General features: G+C 54.0%; 1 protein-coding gene across 16 annotated transcripts in view; it reads left to right on the top strand.

Annotated features, from left to right (window-relative positions):
• The window catches only part of DENND1A (DENN domain containing 1A), a 504146-nt gene that overhangs the window by 464687 nt on the left and 19001 nt on the right, over positions 1–20458 (top strand). For 7 of the 16 annotated variants that reach the window (XM_047699503.1, XM_047699499.1, XM_047699502.1 and 4 more), the window contains 2 exons: positions 13147–13203; positions 19876–19964. In XM_047699503.1, coding sequence (XP_047555459.1) covers positions 13147–13203; positions 19876–19964 — 146 coding nt within the window. Of the gene's footprint in view, positions 1–13146; positions 13204–14170; positions 15234–19875; positions 19965–20458 lie in introns of those variants that run through there. The other 9 variants (XM_047699506.1, XM_047699505.1, XM_047699501.1 and 6 more) reach the window with 3 other exon arrangements.

Here is a 20458-nt window from a genome sequence, read left to right as displayed (position 1 = left end):
TATTGTCAGTCTGCTTCGTTCCCTGTCTTCTGGAATATTGTATCGCATTTGTTTGTTTATACTGCAGAGAATTTTAAAATGTAATAAAAGTACGAAAACAGAATATATAAAAGGGACTTCTCCCAGGGGATTGTTGATTATATCCCACTTGAAATGCAAAGTGTGGTATGGGATTAACATTGCCTGGAAGCAGTTGAAACTGAATTTCTGAGAATTTGCTGCCCATCAGCCATGTGGTTCCGTGGTTACAGCTACTTTCTTGGCCCTCCCCGGCAGGCCCCAGTCCCGGACTCCTTCTAGGTGGAGCCCAGCTTGCACTTCCCAGAGAGTAGACAGTTTGCAGAGCGACGGCAAGCTGGACCGGATGGTGCCCGGAGAGGCCAGGCAGGCTGAAGTAGTCAGTGGAAGCCAGGAGCCTGGGACTCTGCAGGTGTGCTCAGCAGGGGATCATTCTCGCCCCAGACTGGGGTGCAGGGGTGCAGGAGGGAAGCTTCTTCCCCCGGGCCATCTACCAAACACTTCCATTCTCCCAAGCCACGAGGACCAGCTAAAAATTCTTCCCCTGCTGCCCTCCTGTCTTTGTGGCTAAAAATCCTGACGTTTTTTGCCAGGCAGAGCTCTGAGTTATTCTTTTATGCCCTCTTTAATTCCTTCCTTCACTTATTCAATTTATAATGAGGCATGTCAGGCTGCCAAACCCTGCCCCGGGCCCTGGGGTCACAGAGGAATAAGATGTTGTCCTGCCTCCTTGGCCCTCATTATCTGGGAGAGACAGTCGGCAAACTGTATGGAAAGAGAAACGGACCTGAGTGTACTGGCTGGAGAGGGGCCGTAAGGTGTCTTGGGAAACCCAGGCAGGCTTCTCAGAGGAGGTGACATTCCTGGTGGATCTCGAATGGGAAGTTTATATTAGGTGGAGCCAGAGGAGGAGGGCATTCCAGGTGAAGAGAGTGACATACATAAAAGACGGGAGAGGCTGGATCTTCAGAGAAGAGGAAGGGCTGATGTGGGGAAGCAGGAGGCCAGGGGGCAACCAGCGAGGGCTGGGAGCCAAACTGCGGAGGTGGGCAGTGCCACAAGAACTTGAAATGTATCTTGTAGGTGTCAAGGAGCCAGTGAGGGTTGTGTCTGAGGGAATGGCATCTGGGAAGATGGATGCCGGGCCCCCGTGGGAAGGGGAGGAAGAAGGTGAAACAGGGAGGCTGCTAATGAGGCTGCTGACTTGTGGTCGGGAGCTGGTGGGTGTCTGACCTCGGACCCCATTATGGCGGTGAAGAGAAGGGAAAGATTTGAGAGATCTGGGTGGTCTGCTGGCTGCTCTCCGTGGGAGCTGTTGGTGTCCTTCCTTAGAATGAATGAGGCTGGACGCAGACTGCAGTTCTCTTCCTCCAGCCAACATGCTCTGATGAGATTTGAGGCGCCATCCATGACCATGGGAGCCCCGTCGGTGTCCGGGCCAGTGGCCATTGCCCTCTGTAGCCCAGGGTGAAAGTTCTGCTGAGTTTCAGAGGAGGAAATAGGGTCCAGTGACCTCCACCCTCTCTGTCCTGCTTTTGCCCCAAGGATGTCTCCCAGCCCCCTTCCTTTTTCTACTTTCTCTGGGTCTTGGAACCAGGGTAGCCATATAGCTCCTTCCAGCCTCTCCGCCATCCCAGGGTATAGAGCGTTACGGCTCCTGCTCTCCGGGTCGCCGGCTCTCTGGTGTCCCGGGTCACCTCTGCCGCGGATGATGTACGGTATTATGTTAAGCCAAGTTTACGGGCAGCCCCTTAAAATGCAAGCCACTGCCCGTGATGGATGGAGAGCAGGCGCTGTTTAGCCGACCACTTTCGGTTTGTTGCAAACCTACAAGAACCACACACAGGCGTCTTGTTAGGCCTGTTGCGACAAGGACCCCATAAATAAATAGCAGAGTGCGTCTTGGTGCATCAGGGCTGGGGTATGGAAATAGGGGCACTGTATAAATAATACATATTTACAAAACAAATATATCAGTGCGTTAGCATACGCAGCCATAACCAAATCACCCAGCGTAACAACCCGAAAGGCTCCGAGGGTCGCCCACGTGGTTGGCTTCCATCCATCAGTGTGCATCAGCATTAGAAATGACCGCCAGAGGGAGGGGGTCCTCCCGCCCGCTGACCTCGAGGCCTTTGAATTGAGGCAAGTGGTGGGATCGCAGGTGGGCGTCCTGACACACAGCCTTCCTGCCAGCGTCTGAAGCCTACCGCGGCCGTGTGTTCCTACAGATGTCTTAAGGTCTGCCGCCAAACAGAAGGCTGATTAGCGCCAAGTTGCAGGATGTAATGGGGTGCACCTCCAGGAAGATGGCTGGCTGGAGGGGAGGGAGGGGACCGGCAATGGACTTTCAAATCATGCAGATTTGCTTTGGCTTACGAAGAGAACCCGTGGTGGACTTTCCAGGTGACTGTCACCGGAGCCTGTTCCCTTCAGCCTTTCACCCTGAAGGCAGGGCTGGGTTCTCAGAAAGGCAGTTCCCCATCTCCGCTGCCCCTTTCTGAGCCGTGAACCCCACTGGGCATCTGGCTCTAGCATCTGGAGTTCCGAAGAAGCAGCTGACAGAATGGCCACTGGAGTGGGCGCCCCTCCCCTCGCTCGTAATGGCACAATGCTGGATTTCAGTATTTTAAATGAAAAATATATGCAGTTAGCTGTGCGCTGACAATGTCCTTGAGGATTTGACAGTGAGATTTTCCAGCAGTTGGTCTTCGTTAGGAACCTGGCGGTGTTTAATAAGGCAGTCGAACTGCTGGCACCTTGGGTTCCTGTTTGTTCTCCGAGGGCTCTGGGGCTGCTGCGGTAAGCACATCGACCAGAGCTGATCATTACAAGGGCGTACGCCACCATGAATAAAAATGTCACACGTTTTCCCATCTCACAGCGGTACAAAATGTCAGTCCTGTCAAACACACATTGCGGGGAGCTGTGTGCAGTCCGTACAAATTGGAGAGCTGCATATTCCCTCAGCCTTCTGATATTCTTCATTTGAAGCTGAAGAAAAACAGTTGTTAACCTATTAGCTAGGATTTTAAACTCTGCTGAGGCGGTGGAGGGGTAGACTTTGACACAGATAGAAATGTATTCCAGGGTCCAGGAATTTTAAAACCCCGTTCTCCATCCGTTTGTTACAAGGGAAGAAAAAAAACCCCTCTGTCGAGTGAACCTGACTTTCTTTCTTTCACAGACACACTGGGGAAATTTGGGGAGGTTTCACATCTAAGCTTGCTGTGGCGTCCCACTTTTGCATTCCACTCAGAAAGTCTCCTGCTTTTTGGGATGGCCCTGGGGCTCAACCTGTTGAACCAGGATACCTCTAGGTTGGGAGTTTTTCCTGATCAAAAGCATGCCAGAAAGGTTGCCAGCCTTCCGGACTGAGTGACTGGCATCCAGAGACAATGACTGGTTGGTCCCGGTCTGTGGAATGCTGGGAAACGGCCTCCCTGGTCATTTGGTAGCCAGTTCCACAGTCCTGGGCAAGCACGTACTTTGCACTTATCTTGTGCGGGCCTTGTGCCGGAGCCTCAGGTCCAGGTGGGAAATAGACACAGCACTGCCTTTGAGGGGCTTTGACATGGCTTCCAGGGAAGGGAGAGACCCAAGGGATGGGCAGGACCTGTCGGGTAGGCGAGCGCCAGAAGGGCACACAGGATGAGCACATGATTGCAAACGGCAGTAGCACGTGAGGGACAGGGCAGGGTCTGTATCGGGGTCTGGCTGGAAGGGGCCGCTTGTGGTGGTGCGTCGTGGGGCGGGTGGGGGCAGGGCTGGCCTTGGCTGGCCTGCCCAGGGCAGTGTGTGGGACCATGACCATCTTTCCAGGCTGCCGGTGGATGGGGGGCTGGGGCAGGGAGAGCAGTGTGGAGGTTGGCGTGGCATCAGACTCTGTCCAGAGGCTGCTGTGCAGTCCTCTGTGTACCACCGCAAAATCAGAAGAAGATTTTTATTTCATTTGCTAGTGGCGTTCTGCATGGGGTGGACATCGTTCTGGAGATGATAAATTACCTCGGTTTTGCTGAGCTGGTCCTGGCCCTTAAATGCACTGAGCAAACCTTCACTGAGGCAGGACACAGCCTGGGGAAATGCAGGTGGCAGCAAAGATGGACCCTTGTGTGTGGTCAGAACAGAAGTAGCAGGATAAAAAAAGCTCAAAGTGGTTTCGGGGACAACTCCCTAAGGAGAGGGGAGCACCCTTGGTCTTGAGGGTTTAGGTTTCAGCACCTTTTCTTTCTGCTGTGCGTGTATTGGCTGTGATGGAAGGAGCGTGGGCTTCTTGGGGGTCAGACACAGTTGGGCGAGGAGTCAGGTTCTACCATCCGTTAGCTGTGAGGCCTGGCCTGGATGAGTCACTGAGGATGTAGCCTCAGTTTCTTCATCTGCCAAAGGGGATTTTACCTTCTCTGCAGGGTTGTCAAGGTCATGAGAGACCTTACATGTAGAGTTCCCAGCATAGGACCTGGTCCATAGCAAGTGCCAAAAAACAGTGCTGGTGTGTGAGGGCCTTTTCTCTCCCAACATCTAGAAGCCCCTCCTCCTGTCCCCCACCTCCTGGGAATGTCACCCAGGCACTCTAGGCAGCACCTCCAGCTTCTATCTGGGCAGAGAATGGCACATGTCAGCCGTGCTCCCTGCCCAGCCACCAGCCGCCGCCTCTGGTGCCCGACCTCCGGCCGCCAGTGGATGCCACCTATTCAACCCCAGCAGCTGCACCTGACTAAAAACAAAAGGCTCCCCTCCCCCTCCCCACTTCTGGCCCTCCTCCCTATTCACCCCCCAAGAGGCTAGGGTCACCCGGCCCCCTCGCAGCCTTCCTCACAGCTGCCTCGCCGCTTTTGTTCAGCATGTGAACTTCCCCATCAGCCAAGCTCCTTGCACGGGAAGTAATCAGGGATCCTGACAAGGCTTCAAACCACAAATGCCACTACAAATTAACCAGCACCACGACAAAATACTACTCCTGTCAACATCAGGGAGGAACGCGGTGCTCTTCAGGACCAGGCTGAGATGTCTTTCAGCTCCGCACTCACTCACTACAGAGAAAGGGCCTAGGACCAGCCTGCCAGAGTGGCCTCGCCAGGTGACTTGTTGAGGGGACAAGTTGAGGGGACCAAATCCTAAGTACACGCTCTCCGGAGACGATGGCTGACAGACCCCGAGGCAGCGGCTGCAGCTTTTCTCGGACGGCCGCCATCCGTCCCCTCTTAGATGGTGCCTCTGGGCAGCAGGTCACAGGGCATGTGGAGACCTTCCTCTGGAGCCCGACAGCCACAGACTGAAGACCAGCGCCACCAGCTTCCTAACTATGTCGTGCGAAGGTCAGCATGGGGCTTCCGGTTCCCCTCTAGAGAATGGGGGTCATGATAGAGCCTCTCTCCAGAGTCTGAGGACTGACTGGGATATTCGGAGTGACACTGGCCCATCGAGGGTACTCCAAGATGAGACACCACCCCCACCCCACCCCAGTCCCTCCTTCTCATAAAGAAGCACCTCCTTGTCACCTGCTATGGGCAGATTGGAAACTTCTTCCTCATCCACAAAAGAGAAGTCCACCCTGGGCCACATCTTGTAAGAAGCGGTCCCTCTGAGACCATAGCCCCGAGCTTAGAGCTACCTCTGCCGGAGCTTAGGGCCCAAAGATGGCCAGGATCCCATCTGGGGGCCCCAGGCCCGGCCCCTCCAGTCACCCTCGCTGAAACTCTGAAGCCAAGGCAGGCATTTGATCCTCCCAACAAGCAGGACAGGCTCTCCGAAGGGTGGACGAGAGGCCCACAGGTCATGACAGTTGCTTGGGAACGGGTAGGAGCTGTGCCTGGGAGAACTGTTTGGGCATTTCAAAGGAGACACTCCACACGAATATAGCTTCAATACACTCCTTTTTGGAGGTGTATCAAAAAAGAGCCCTCTTTTATTTCCATATCTTGCATAATAGCGGCTTTCCGGTCCCAAGGAGGAGAGCAGCCCTGCTCTCAGCCCAGAGGCCCTCTGGAAAGCCACGGAAAGCTTTGTCTTCCTCTCCCAGCCAGCGCCGTTTCATGCGTAGGTCAGAGCATTGATACGGCTACTAGCCGGGAAAATTAACCAGGTGAGCTCCTCCTTCGTTAAACAGTGACAGAGCTTAATTGTGAATTTTCTCTTCTCTCTTCTGGCAGCCTATCTGACTGGGCCATACCCCTAGGACAGAGAAATCCCAGGCATCTGTCCAGCCTCCCCTTTGGGGACACCAGGGCCGCCTCCTTGTAGACTAGATAGAGTCTGATGGGGAGGAGAGAGCCCAGCATCATTCAGACACAGGACCTGAGACCCCCTTTGGGGCCAGCCTCAGAGGCCAGCTCTCATGCCTCCAGCCCTTGGAAAGGGGAAGTGCAGGGGCCCTGGCTGCCTCCCTACCCCAAGCTTTGCGTGCACAGCCTTCTGCCCCAGGCATCTTTGTTCTTCGACCTCCTTCCCCTTGCAACCAGGCTCTCATTGGCGTCTGGCCTGTCTCCCCGCTGACTTTGACATTTCACCTTCTGTGTGGCCTTAGGTAGCACCTGTTCCTCCACCAGCTCCCTGCGCCTGCTTTCCCAGAAGCCAAACGGGGTTGCCGATGGTGGCCTTGAAGGTATGATCCCAGGTGTGCCCTCCACGGGGACTGAGTAAATCTGTGCTTCACTTTCTAAACAGTCAGCCCCTCCCGCTTACATTGCAGGACCCCTGCCCCCGCCCACAATTACCTCGAGATGAGCTCTTTGACCTTCTTCCGAAGGCCCATCATCCGCTGCTCTCTGTGACCGGGGGAAAGCCTTCGCCTCCCCGCCATCTATGAAATGGGGTAATGCCCCTCATTCCCGTCCAGAGGATCCCCCTGGCTAGCGAGTGAGCTGGTTATGCACCAGCCCACGCAGGCAGGAGGTGCTTTGGCTCTGCAGTCTGGGCAGGCTGAACCTCCCCCAGCCCCTCTCGCACACGCTGCACACTCTGCCCCTGGTCCTTGCCGCCAGTCCAGCATTTTCTACCCCGGAGCCCAGTGCAGGGCATCCACTCACCCATGCTGCCCAGGTAATTAAGTTGCTATTCCAACACGACTTCCCCTCCTGACCTTTTGGAAACAATGTGTTTTGCTGCATCAACAAATTAACTGCAAATCAGATGCTGTCCTCATACGTGTGGGTTTCATATCCAGTGAGCGCACTCACCTGGTCCACACGGCTGACTGATGCAAATGTCAAGGGCCAGGCAGAGGCCAAAGAGTTCCTCTCCTCTTTGGGACTCCTGTGTCAATCATACTTCCAGGCTTACCCTCTCACGTTTACATCTTGCCATAGTCAGGTGGCCAGGGGTAGTGAGTTCGCAACTTGGAGGCTTGGGCAGGGCCCTGTGGCTTGGGGGAGAATGTCTGTCCTTAGAAGCCCACCCATCCTCCTCCCATCCAAGGACACCAAGGCCTCTGATATGTCCCTCCCTGCCTAAATCCCTCCCAGCTGCTCTCAAGAGAAAAGCCACATCTCTTAGCCTGATTAGTCAAGGCCCTATTATGTGACCTACCCCTCCTCCACCAACCCATCCAAGGTCCTGGCCTGCCTTGCCCTCATATCCATCCTTGCTCTAATCATGGTGGGCCACCATAGTTCCCCTCTACCATGCAACTGAACTCCCTCCCACACCCATCCAGTAAGCTCCTCCTCTGTACCCCCACAGACCTCCGCAACCCTCTTTCCCCGCTGCGTTGTAACCCCTTCGATCATAGAGGGAGCCCTTGGAGGACAGGACCATATCTTGCTGACTGATGTGCTGCGTACATGCCATTTGTTAGGTGAATCCTCTGCCTCCTTTGGAAGGCCCTGGAAAGAGCTGCTCAAATAAAGAAGGATGGGGAAGATGTGAGTCACTCTCTCACCAGCCTTTCCTCTTAAGCAGATCTCTAACAACAGATTCTAACTTCAAATGGGTTAGAAAAGCTGTATCAGAAAGGATTCCAGACGACCTTAGAAATTTGGGTGGACAAGGGTAATGCAGTGTCTAAGAATACCTGCTTGCTTTAGTTCCTGCCACTAGCTGTGTGACCTCATACTAGTCCCTTAACCTCTCTGGGCCTCCTGTTTCCTGCCACTGTAGCAGGGACATGATCCTCCTCTAACTTGCCTCACCAGGGGACGTGAGGCTCAAAGGAAAGAAGAGAAGCAGGAACACTTTGAAAGGAAAACACATCATATAAATAAGAGAGATTATTATTAAAATCCAGTCACCTTCGACAGTGGCCTTGCTGATAGCACACTTCCTTGGAAGACCAAGGTCTTCACATCCACAGGACTTCTCTGGGAAGATTTGTGAGCCCAACAGGGACAGAGGATTGGCTGGGGTCGTCGTCAGGGGCTGGGCCAGAGCCCCCAGCCAGAACTGTAGCCCTACACCGTCTTCTCACCGGAGCCTGCGACTCGGGTGTTATCCCTGTTTTACAGAAGAGCAAACTGGGACTTAGGTTGAAGTAACTTACCCAAGCGGCAGAGCCGGTAGTGGATTCAGCTAGGAAATGGCAGAGCCACATGAACCCACATCTTTCTAACTCAAAGTATATTTCTGCGGGTTTCAGCCCAAATACTCTTTGTATCTAAGAGAGATTTTTTCCGTGATGTGCTTCAAATGCCACCAGACCATACATTTCTTAAGGACAAGAACTTTATTTATTTATTTATTTTTTTCTGAATCTATGGGCCCTGACTTTGTTCCATAAACACACGCAGGAGGAATCTTTCCTCTACGCAGGAATGAAACTGCTCTCCAATTGGACAGGACCTTCAGGAAAACAGGTGCATGTGTTGATTATCAAAACCTCCAACCCTACCATCGCCCCCCACCCACCCCAGCCCAGCTCAGAAAGTGCGAGATGAATTGTTGAATGGAACTCTTCTTAGCAAGAGAGAGCCAAAGGCCCAGGCTTCTGAACTCAGTTAAAAAACAGCAGTCCGTGTAGCCACACTTTGATCCAGCCAGGGAATTAGGGTTCCCGTACAACGTGATTTCTGTGTAAAGGTGCCTGGACTTGGCCCTCTCAGTTCTCGGCTCCTTCCGAAGTGAGGCTCTCCTGGGTTTGCTTCCACCTCCTCCAGCAGTGGGAAGAGCACTGGACCCACAGTTGAGGCCTGGGACCCACTCCCGGCACTCCCCATCACCAGCTGGGGGCCGTGTGTGGGGTGCTTTACCTCTCTGCGGTCTGTTTCCCCGTCCACAGATGGATGTGCTCCTTGCCACTGGGGCCACGGGAAGAGCTGAACAAGCGGGTCCGCGCCCTGGACTGTGGGGAGAGAGGCAGAGAAGAGCGAAAGTCGGTCTGCACCCTCAGGGAGTAGAGGGGCATGGGGGTGCTCCTGGATCACCTGAAAGACTTTCAGGATGCGCTGGCCAGATCCGCAGCCTCCCCCAGGCCCCGCTCACATTGTCATAGCCCCACTTTCAGTTAGTCCTGATTCAGCCTCCAACCCTGGGGCCACGTTCTAGAAAAGGATGTGTTGAGTTGATCCTTCCCTGGCTTCTTACTTCACCTTCTCTTCCCACCCAGATCACCACCGGTCACCCCTGTGGCCTCTTCTAATTGTCCCCAGGGTACTCAGCTCTCTCCAGCCTGTGTCCCCCGCTGTCATCCCACCCCAGTAGGCTTGGGAAGCTATCGCAGTGGTGTGTCCTCTGGTGCCTGACCCTGTTTACCCCAGCGGTGAGGCCCTGACAGATGGACCACATTACCCTTTCATAGTGTCTTTAAATCCCCCCAACTTACTCTGCTCGCTTCTAGGTTGGGTATGATCAAGAGTCTACTTTCTTCCCATCATTGAACCTGCATTTCCTGGTGACCCTCTAAGGAAAATAAGTTAATTACAAAATCTAGAGAACTTCTTTTGAGTCTCTACACCTTCCAGGGAAGTTTAAGCCAAAAATCATTTGTTGAGCACCTGTTATGGACCAGTACTGGGCTGGCCCCCAGGATAAACAGAGAGCTGAGATGAAGAGGCTTAGAAGGACAGCCTGTGTGCTGTGTGATGACACGTGGGTGGGGAAGGGTAGGGAGGGCCTCCTGGGGGAGGTGGTGCTTGAGCCAGACACCAAAGGACAAACAAGAGGCACCCAGGGTGAGACAAAAGGAAAAGGAAAGGTATTTTAGGCGAAGGGACTAGCTTGGAACCTCAAGAACATGAGAGGCAACTCGGGGCAGCTGGACGGTGTGTTGGATCGGCTGGGGGTGGTGGGACCTCAGGGAGATGGGGGGGAAGCACCAGAGGTGAGACCACAGAGGTCTGTGGGTGGGACCCGGTGTCTGGAGGGCTTTGAACACTTCGGGTAGCATTTTTCAGAGGCTGTTAATGGCTAGTATAGGGAAAGCGAGTTTGGGTTCAAATCGATTGAACACATAGGATGTAGAAGAAGAAATGTTAATAGGGTTTTGACTGTTTAAGGTGGGGTTTTTTGGTTGCAAGACTTGGTAGCCTTTGCTGTGCTGACTGGCATTGTGAATCTCCAAAAGGAATAAGGCAATAGACAGCATTTCCCAGACTCATCTGGCTGGGGAACCCCCTTTCCTTCCTTCATACAGTGCGTCTCCTAGGATGCACTGGGAGAGGCTGGCCTTCCACTGGCCTTCCACTGGGGTGATCTAAGCTGGCGAGAGACACTAGTGGGCTTGTATTTTTTTTAAGTCCCCTCTGGAGCAAGCGTGGAGATGGATGGGGAGGGGAGAGACTGGGGGCGGGGAGCCTGCTAACAGTGATAGTTGCCAGTGTCCACTGACAGCACTGTGGGAAGATCGTGGCCAACATGGTATCTCTGAATCTTCCTGACAGCTCCCTTGGTGGGTAGGGCTGTGACCTGTATTTGCACTGATGAGGAACGGGAGGCTCAGATAGTTAAATCATGGGTCTGTAGAAACCCAACGGGTAGGGGGTTGCCGGGGTTCAGTCCAAGACTGTCTGACCCCAGGGGCCACCCCCGGAGCGCTCTGCCACCCCCACCCCCAGCAGGGTAGAAACAGCTTGTTCAGAGGCAATGAGCCTTGAGGACTGTGGACTGGAGCAGAATGGCCAAAGACAAGTGAAGGTGGGGGGTCGCGTGACAGTTGGGGAGGCAGGTGTGGACGAGGCAGCGGCCTGTGCACCGTGCAGGTGGCTCCCCTCTCCCTGTCCTTTGATGCCCACCTGCTGAGCAGTGTGAGCTGAGGGGCTCTATATTCTTTTGCCCCATACTTTCCCTGTAAACATGAAGGAGAAGAAATAGGGCTTAGTGGGTTGCCATGCTCATTGCACTGGGTGGCGGCCCCACCCTCAGGAGGCCCCCAGCTGAAGGCAGGTCTGTGAGCGTGATGTGGCCCACACCGCCAGCTAATAGCCCGAGACCGGGAAGCCATAGTGTACCTCCCACCAGACGTGCTCTGCATGTGCTGTGGGGGATCCCAGGACACTACTGAGTCCCTCTGCCAACTCTGCCACTGGCCCTGTGCTGGGCAACAAGGGTCCAGGATGCTTGGGATCTGGGAGTTGGGTACCGAGAGTGAGTCCCAAGGCAGGTCTGGTGTCTGAAGACTGTCTCCAGCCAAGCGAGGCTCTAAAGCACCACCGTCCAAGAGAAATGTGGCAGGAGCCTCAGTGCAAGTCACATGTGGAATTCAGAACGTTCTAGTAGCTACATTAGAAAAGTAATAAGAGGGGCACCTGGTGGCTCAGTCTTGAAGCGTCTGCCTTCGGCTCGGGTCGAGGTCCCAGGGTCCTGGGATCGAGCCCCGCATCGCGCTCCATGCTCAATGGGGAGCCTGCTTCTCCTCTCCCTCTGCTGCTCCCCCGCTTGTGCATGCGCACGTGCTCTCTCTCTCTCTCTCGCTCTCTCCTCTCGCGCTCTGTCACTGTCTCTGTCAAATAAGTAAATGACATCTTTTTAAAAATTTTTTAAAAAGTAAAAAGAAACATGAAATTAATATTAAACCACATGGCCAAATTGTTTTTTAATTCTAAGATAGAAAACCAATGTAAAAAAGTTACTGAGATGTTTTAGTTACTTGTTTCAAACTAAGTCTCTGAAATCCAGTGTATATTTCATGCTTAGAGCACATCTTAATTCAGACTCACCACACATGGCCATTGGCTGCCAAAGTGGGCAGTACAGGGCTGGACTTTGTCAGATAACAATGCACCTTTGTGGACGGCGTGGCCCAATGGGGAGGAACCAACCAGAAGCCCCGAGGGGTTTGCCGAGGGTCCGCAGTCTTGGTCTCAAGCGCGTACTCACTTTCCTTACTCCGCCCGTACATCTCCCACACCTGCCAGGGCATCTACACGGGCAGGCGGTTGAAAGGACAGGGCTTGACTTTCAAAATAAAGGGTTAGAGGGTAGAGCCAAGAAGCTGTGCTCTCTTGGTTTTCATTCAGATCCTAATTTCAAAAGCTGAGTGTTTTGTACAATTTTATTTCTTCATCAGACATTTATTTTGCAAATGTTTTTTTCCCCGAGGAATAAGGATGAGTCCCTCCAGGAAATGAACATTTGAAAGGAAGAGCAGGGGTCTGGTGGGAGGGAGACACTGGGTGGTAGATGCCACGTAGCAGGGGGCACGGGGCAGGGGGAGCATTGAAGGCGGCATCTGACCTACCCTCTTGAATAACAAATGGACATTTACCAGGCCGATGATGGGGTAGGTCCTTCCACACTGAAGAGCGCCAGGAAACAAGGCATGAGAGCCCGGGGCCATTTGAGGGTCTGCCCAGGTGAGCAAGGATGAAGGTTGGGAGGCACGACAGAGCCCAGGTCCCCGAGGACTCGGAATGCCAGCCCTGAGCCTGGTTGCGTTGTCACTCGAGGAGGCAGGGGGGCACCGCTGAGGTCTCGAGGCTGGGGTGCAACAGGGTCGGCTCGCATCTTAGAAGCTTCCCCTGGCCTGTACGGACAATGGCTGGAGGAGGTCCTGCTGGGAAATGATTACAGAGATCCAGGCCTCAGAATTGCACGTGCAGGACCCAGTGACTGGTTGGCGTGGGGGTGAGAGAGCGGGAGGCATCAGGGACGTTCCTCGGGGTCTGGCTTGGGGAACCGGATGCTTCCTCTCATGTGCCAGGTGTGCACATGCATGGGATCGTTTCCATGTGTACTGATGTCTTAAGTTTCGCTTTAATGCAGCCACAAAGACTCCGTCCCACCCGCCCGCCGCCGCCCAAGATACAGCGCTCGAGGCCCGTGAGTAGCCGGTGGTTCTGCCCTCCCGCCTAACACTGCCTGAGCCGTTCTCCCCGCCTGACTAAACCTCGGGAGTTTGAATCCAGCTGCCTTGCAACACCAAACCGGGAATTGGGTTTTTCAGCTTCCCTTTCTGCGTGGCATGAACCCGGACTTGCATTTTCTGGGCTTCTCTCTCCTTTGTCCTGAGCCCGTCTGGCACCTTGCCGGTCGGAGCTGTAGGTAGCCGCGAGCCACTGTGTGGTGTGTTTGCCGTGTGCGCATCATTTGAGCCCGTCTCCCAGGCTGAGTCCTATTCTAGCCAATGAGCTTCAAAGTCTAGCTCCAGCCGCCTCTTCCTCACAAAGGAAGCAGAAGTCTGGCAGCAGGGGTCTCGTTCCCGCCAGAGCCGGGTTTGGAAAGGCATTTGATGTCCCTTTTGCGAGGGCAGAGGCTACGCCCAGAGAATCTCAGAGCGGCCTCGGGTGGGGACCGGCCTCACACAGAGCACCACCTTCCCCAGTGAAGTGCCAAGTCAGGACAGAAAAGCAGGACGACATGCGACAACCCCCCCAGTCCCTGGGAACAGGGTGGGTGAGGCAGAGAGACCCCTCTGAGGTTTTTCAAGACAAATGCTGCGGAAAAATCTGGGGTGCGGGGCCCCATTTTCCTTGCAAGTTCAGACTTTGGCCCTGCCGAGGCATAAGCACCGTAACGGGATCCTTTAAAGTGGGGAAACTTGCCAGGACCGTTGGGTGAGGGCTGTTGACCAGAAGAGGTGCTCTGCCTCATTCAGAGCAGCCACCGCTCCTGCAGCCCAGTGAAAGAGGTCAGGTTCCCGGCCAGCTGTGACCAGAGTCCCCACAAACCCATGTGCCAACCCCCGCCCTCCCCCTGACCAAGGCACATGTCCACAGCCATCCTGTGACATGTGGCAGCCAAGGGGTGCAGGTGGCCCTGCCCGACTGTGTCTGTTTTTAATCCACAGCGCACACGCCCAGCATCGCTTGGGTGGCTGCTCTCTGCGTGGATGCTGGAAAATTCTGTGGTGCTGTTTTCCTTCCCTTCCCTCCCGTGTGTGAGAGTTAGAGGGCCGGGGGTGGGGGAGGATGGCGGGGTTTAGATACCTTCACCTACGGCAGTCGTGAGTCTGCAGTTCCAACCACGTGTGACAGATCCCTCCCGAACCCAGTCAAACCACGATTAGCCCAAACCCCATCAGCGAGGCTCCGGAGGGGCCGGCTGGAACGTTCCTGCTCACTGTCATTGGGAGGAAGACACAAACAGCAAAAAGAAGCTGCTTTGTGGAACAGGAAGCCCCTCCTGGGTACAACCGCGTGTGATTTAGTGGGAGCTGCGGGATGAGGCATCGGCATGATGGTTTGGAGGGTAGACGGAGCTGAGCTTGGGGACCCAGGCTCTGGGACTTAGAAGTACTGAAGCTCTGAGCCTTGCCGCTCTCTCCCCTGAACACGCCTTCTGTCTCTCTGACATGCTCTCATCCACAGACGCTTTGACAGTGAACGGAGATGACAGTCCTAGAGCCCGATGCCCGGCCCGCAACAGTGGTTCTTACTCTTAATGGGTCTTTAAACCTTACAACTTCTAAGGAAGGACTTGGTTTCTTGGTGACTGTTGTTTGCCTACGAGTTTTTATAGTCAGCAAGTCATCCTAGCCGAGCCTCACAGTAATTCTATGAAGTGGGCATCATCTCCACCCATTTTAGAGATGAGAAAACTGATGCTTAACCCAACCCCCTCAGGTGCAGATAGGGATCACCAGACTCGAGAACCTGTGGTCTTTCCAGCATACCAAGCTCCCGGGACCCTCTGTCTGCATTTCCCTGGAGTCTGTCATAGCATAAAATCCTGGGGCAGTAGGGCGCCTGGATGGCTCGGTCAGTTAAGTTTCCGACTCGAGACTTCGGCTCTGGTCATCACCTCAGGGTTGTGCCATCGAGGCCCACATAGAGTTCCGTACTGGGCATGGAGCCCGCTTTACATTCTCTCTCTCCCTCTCCGTCTGCCCTTCCCTCTTCCCTCGCTCCCTCCCTCTCTCTGAAAAAAATAATCTCTCTCTCTCTCTCAAAATAAAAATTTTAAAGGGTGGGGTAGGGTGCCCGGATGGCTCAATCTGTTAAGCGTCTGACTCTTGATTTCAGCTCAGGTCATGGTCTCAGGGTTATGAGATTGAGCCCTGCATCTGGCTCCACACTCTGTGGGGAATTTGCTGGAGATTCTGTCTCTCCCTCTGCCCCTCCCTGACTCACACACACATGCCCGCGTGTGCTCGCTCGCTCTCTCTCTCTCTCAAATAAAATCTTTAAAAATAATAAATTTTAAAAGTTGTCTTTTTAAATAATAAAATTAATGATTAGCAGCACCAGCTGGGTTCCTTATGGGAATCTCTAGGGCTGTGTTGGGGTTTGGCAAGGATACAGAGGTGAAGAGAATTAGCATTTCTTTACTGGGCACTTTTTCTGTGCTTAGGACTGTGCCAGGCAGTTGTATAATTATGGTCTTATTTGTCCCTCCAACAGCCCAGAGGAGACAGAGACTGTTTCCCCAGCTTGCAGCCAAAGCCACAGAGATAAGAGGCCATGCTGGCCTTGGAGCCCAGGCCTGCATCTCCTTAAGCCCGCCACCCAGAGGATTGCTCTTCGAATCTCCCGTAGAGACCTAGGACCCAAGGCAGGCAGGGGCTCTCTCGCAAAGCGTGATCTGGGGCAGGACAGGTATTGGGGACCACTCCCAGGGACTCTGCTGTCTCACCCATGTGGCAACCTGTGCAGAGTCGGGGAGACTCCCACCGGCGACTCCGGGCTTGGGAAGGCACATGTGGCCCTGAGAACAGCCCAAGTAGTATTTGCCTCTGCCACTGCGCTGGTGCTGGAGGCTGCTAGCCTGGTGCTCGGTTACCGGCCCCAGGTTACAGTGTGCTAATGGGGCAGGGGACCTAGAGGAACCAGTTCTCCTGGACTTGGAAGGCAGAGAGGCCTGCCCTGATTGGAATCACAGGTTCGCAATTCCTGGCTGTATGACTTGGGGCAAGACATTTAATTTCTCTCTGAGTCTTATTTTCATCATCTGTAAAATGGGTTTAGCTGCAGCTGCCTGTTGAGGGTCATGAAGTCACGTGTATATAGTGCACAGCACAGTGCCTGGCAGGAAGTGGGCACATATACCCTACTACTGGCACCCCAGATATTGTGCCAAGCAGAGTCACTGTGGAACTAAACTGGGAGTCTTGGAAGGCTTGGGCTTTCTGGGCACAGCAGGACCCTGTGCCCCAGAATCTGCTCACTCTGCATCCACTCATGTAGGCCTTTCCAGTGGGCACCACTGTTCACTCAGGGTGAACCTGGGAGACGTGGGGTATGGAACCCCTCGAGGGCCTTGAAGAGAATGGCCTGACCAGTGCTCATGTCAGGGCCTTTTGGCCCCCAGCCGGGCTTTATCAAGTACTTAGCCACAAACATCTGGGCAGGAGTGGGGCCATTGGCCCAGGGTGGCAGGAACGTGGGGGCTAGGCATTCAGCCTTTCTGGAAGGAGCTTTGTAGCCTGGCACCTGTGGCTGGAGTTCAGATGTTACCAGAGGATTTAGATTTTCTTTTTTAAAAGAAGAAAAAGAAAGAGCAGAAGAAAGCCTTACCAGTGTCTGGTGGACTAAGGGGAGTGGATGGGGGCGTGCAGGGGAGAGGCGGGCTGTGGTCGGCCACATGTGAAGCGCTTTATAAGCTCGGTATTTATTATTTCTTGCTCACCATTAAAATCAAATGTACTCGGTGCTTTTGTATTCAATACACATTTAACCCTGCCGACTTAGATTTCTCAGGTTTTAAATCCAGTGGGGAATTGGCTGGTTTCCCAACTTTCCCCACAAGTCCCCCTTGAACAGAGCTCAAAATCCCTGTTTAGCATTTTCTCCCCTGGCGCTGCTGGGATCCCAGCACCGGTGGGGCCTGTCGCTGTTATGTGTGTTGTGTGCGTGCGTGCGGTTTCTTACCCCGTCCCCAGCCTCCCCCCCCCTCCTCAGCACCCCCCAAAAGACGGATGTGATCGCTGAAATATGACAGGCCGGTTGTCGGCACCGTCTTACGATTCGGGCTTCGTTAAACCATTTTGTCTGTGTGTGTCAGTGCCTGGTTGTGGCTGTGTGTGTGTGTGTGTGTGTGTGTGTGTGTGATTCGTGCACATACCCTCGACTCCCGTGCGTGCCTCTGTGAATGTGCAGTTGTGAGACTGCGTGAATGCCGGCACCTTGAGGCCTCCGTGCATGTCTCGGGATGGCTGCCTGTGAGTATCATTTTGTGTCTGGCTTTGTCCACACTAGTCAGGTGTGTGTGACTCTGGGTGTGTCTGAGCCGTGCAGGTGACTGTCTCTGGGTCTGTTGTGCCTTCCTGTCTCTCCCCCGCCTCACCGCCTCCCTGCTCCCCTCCCCCACCCCCTTCTCCCTGCTCTGTCTGTTTTATCATCCCTAATGAAGCAGTCTTCTCCATCGATCCTGCTGATTGCCAACCCATTCCTTTTGTTTGTTGGCGCTGAGCCATTCGGTGGCACTCTGACAGCTCAGCTCGTCTAATTAGCTCTGTTGTTCTTTTTCCCCATGTTTCACCACGTTGCAAGTTCAGTTGAAGTTGCCACAAACTTAATCCCCCCATTTCAGCCACAAGTTCACATTCCTCACCCGCCTTTATTGTAGCGAGCACGGCCATGTGCAAGGACAGGCTGACAGGCCTTCATAGCTGAGCTTTGCCGAAACCCCCACCCTGGGACCCCCGGGGCAGGGCAGAACGGCTCCGTCACCCCACACCGCACATCCGCCCTCGTGGTGAAAAGCCTGGGGGAGCATTCCAACCCGGTGATCCTACTTAGCAGCCGTGAGAGGGAGAGGAGTCTGGCTGTGGTCAGGGAGACCGGCTTCGAGTTGGAAGGGCTGGGGGATCTAGCCATCCATTCATTCAGCAGTGGTGACCGGATGTCTGCGTTGTAGCAGGCCCCAGTCTGACGACACCGATCAGAACAGCAGCATTCTTGTGCACTTCTTAGATTCCAAGCAACCTCATCCATTTGTTCCTAAAAGTCTCGCTGGGTGACCACCGCAACACCAGGCAGCTCTGAGCAGGATGCTAAGCGAGGGTCAGGCCATCTTAGATATCTTAGCTAGCGTCTTCTAATTCAGAGATGCCCCATCCCCGCCTCCTTTCCGTTATTGATAAAGTCACAGAGAAGCCACCGTGTACGCCAGACTCCTTGCTGGCGCTTTCCCTGTGACATCTTGTTGGACCTTCATTCAGAGGAAGCCCATGGAAGGAGACCACAGGTTTGGTGGAATGCATTTGGCGGTTGCCGCATCTCTGATTTGCCAAACAAGGCTGAGATCATACTGGCCACTCCACAGGAAAAACTCTGGTTAGATCAGACATGCGGAGACCTGAGAGCTTGATGAAACTCTGCAAAGACTTGTCTTTCATGCAGCCAACTTCTGTAATCTGTGTTCTCCAGCCACTATGCTGGTTGCCCACAAATTGCTAAGGGGGGCAGGGGGTTCAGGGGAGAGGGCAGGTAGTGAATGGGACATGTGTGTGCTCTCCTTCCCTGTCTTGTTGGGGAACCTTAACAATTGTGGCATCTAATCTACCTCTGCCCCTCGTCTGCAGAGAGAAAGCAAATCCCTACACTGGGATGTCCAGGCATTTTCATTGGCAACAAAAGTCACAGACAGACTTTCTTTGTTTAGCTCTATCTAGTCCCTCTCTGGCATTGGAAATGCTCAGAGATGATGGTGCCAAATTTAAAGCCATGTAATGTTGATTGGACCATACGAGGATTTTATCCTTGTAAGGGCACCCTCAAATTCTTAACCTAACTCCCATCACAGGCGATGGTGGGGGAGGAGGTGTCTTTTCCTGTAGGCCCCCATCTTGGCTTTCAGATGCAGCAGATCAGGAAGGAAAAAAAAAAAAAACAAAAAACAACCCACCCCATCTTGTTGCTGTAGCCCAGCTGTGGATTAGGAAACTGTGTACTTCACTGTGCAGTACACCCGCCGCTGAGCCTCAAGCTGGGTCCCCGTGAATGCAGGAGCTCCATGGGGCATGCAGTGTCCAGGCTGAGTCCTGCTCAGGACTGCCCAGAGATGGCCTGGGGAGCAGAAAAAGGATTTTTATTGTCACTCTGTAATGCTACCATTTGCTTTATTCCCCACACCCGACTCAGAAGAAAATAAGCATTGTAGGATTCCGTTGTAAAAAAGAATGAAATGAGCACATGTACTGTAGAGTTCAAGTCCAAGTGAAACCTCTTTGTTCTACCAGACCAGTTTCAGGGTTCTTGAAGAAGTGGGAACTGTTCATAAATGAGGGCTGTGTTCTGGGTCCGCACGGACTGCGTCTTGTTGAACTTCCACGGCAGCTGTGCACGCGGTCAGGTGGCGCTGTCCCCTATCTGCAGACGAGGAAACCGAGCTCTTCGGAAAAAGCTTTCCCACTTGAGGGGACCACAGAAGTCTGGGTCGTGTGTCTGCTGCAAATTCAGTGGCAACATTCTCACAATAAGCAGAGCTTTTGAAGCCTGTACCATGCAAACGCCTCAGTGTTTATTTGGGGGCTGGGGGATCTAGATCTGCAGAATGTTCCTGTATGGCTTTTCCAACTCACTCCTTGGGGCCTTTCCCTCGTGCCCGTTCTAGGTACGCCCGCCCCGTCCGCACGTCGTGAAGAGACCGAAAAGCAACATCACAGTGGAAGGCCGGAGAACTTCTATCTCAAGCCCTGAGCAGTGAGTACCCGTTGCTCCCCACCCCTCTGTCTGCCAGAGCCTGAGCCCAGGGGGCCAGGCCTTCGTGCTGCAGCCGTGGCCTTTGAAAGGCTCCCTGGCCTGAGCGGGTGTTTCAACAAAGAGGTCAGTTGGGGAGCTGGGCTTGATCTTCCGTGTCGCCTTTTGCTAGCAGTTGTCATGCCTGCAGGAGGCCCCAGAGACCAGGGAGCCAGGCCTCTGGGCTGGGTTTTGAGTGGTGACACCCGAAGTGTACTCAGACAGGCTCAGAAGAAGGTTCCAGGCCTGGGTTAGCAGGGGAGAGCTAGGACCCAATCGAGGGGGCAATCTGTTTAACAAGGGGCCACCACTCTCCCAAGCCTGGGGTGCTGGAGGGCTCTGCAGCTTGGATTCAGACCCAGGACTGTCCTGGTCCACCGCCCATCCCCAGCAGTACCTTTGCTCACCTGGGCCATGGCATTTGTTTCATTAGGGCTTGGCTTTTCTGCCTCCCCTCG

Source organism: Lutra lutra, chromosome 13 (assembly GCF_902655055.1).
Source record: "Lutra lutra chromosome 13, mLutLut1.2, whole genome shotgun sequence".
NCBI lineage: Eukaryota > Metazoa > Chordata > Mammalia > Carnivora > Mustelidae > Lutra > Lutra lutra.
Note: the sequence above shows the minus strand (reverse complement) of the source record. Positions and strands in the feature narration are given on the sequence as shown.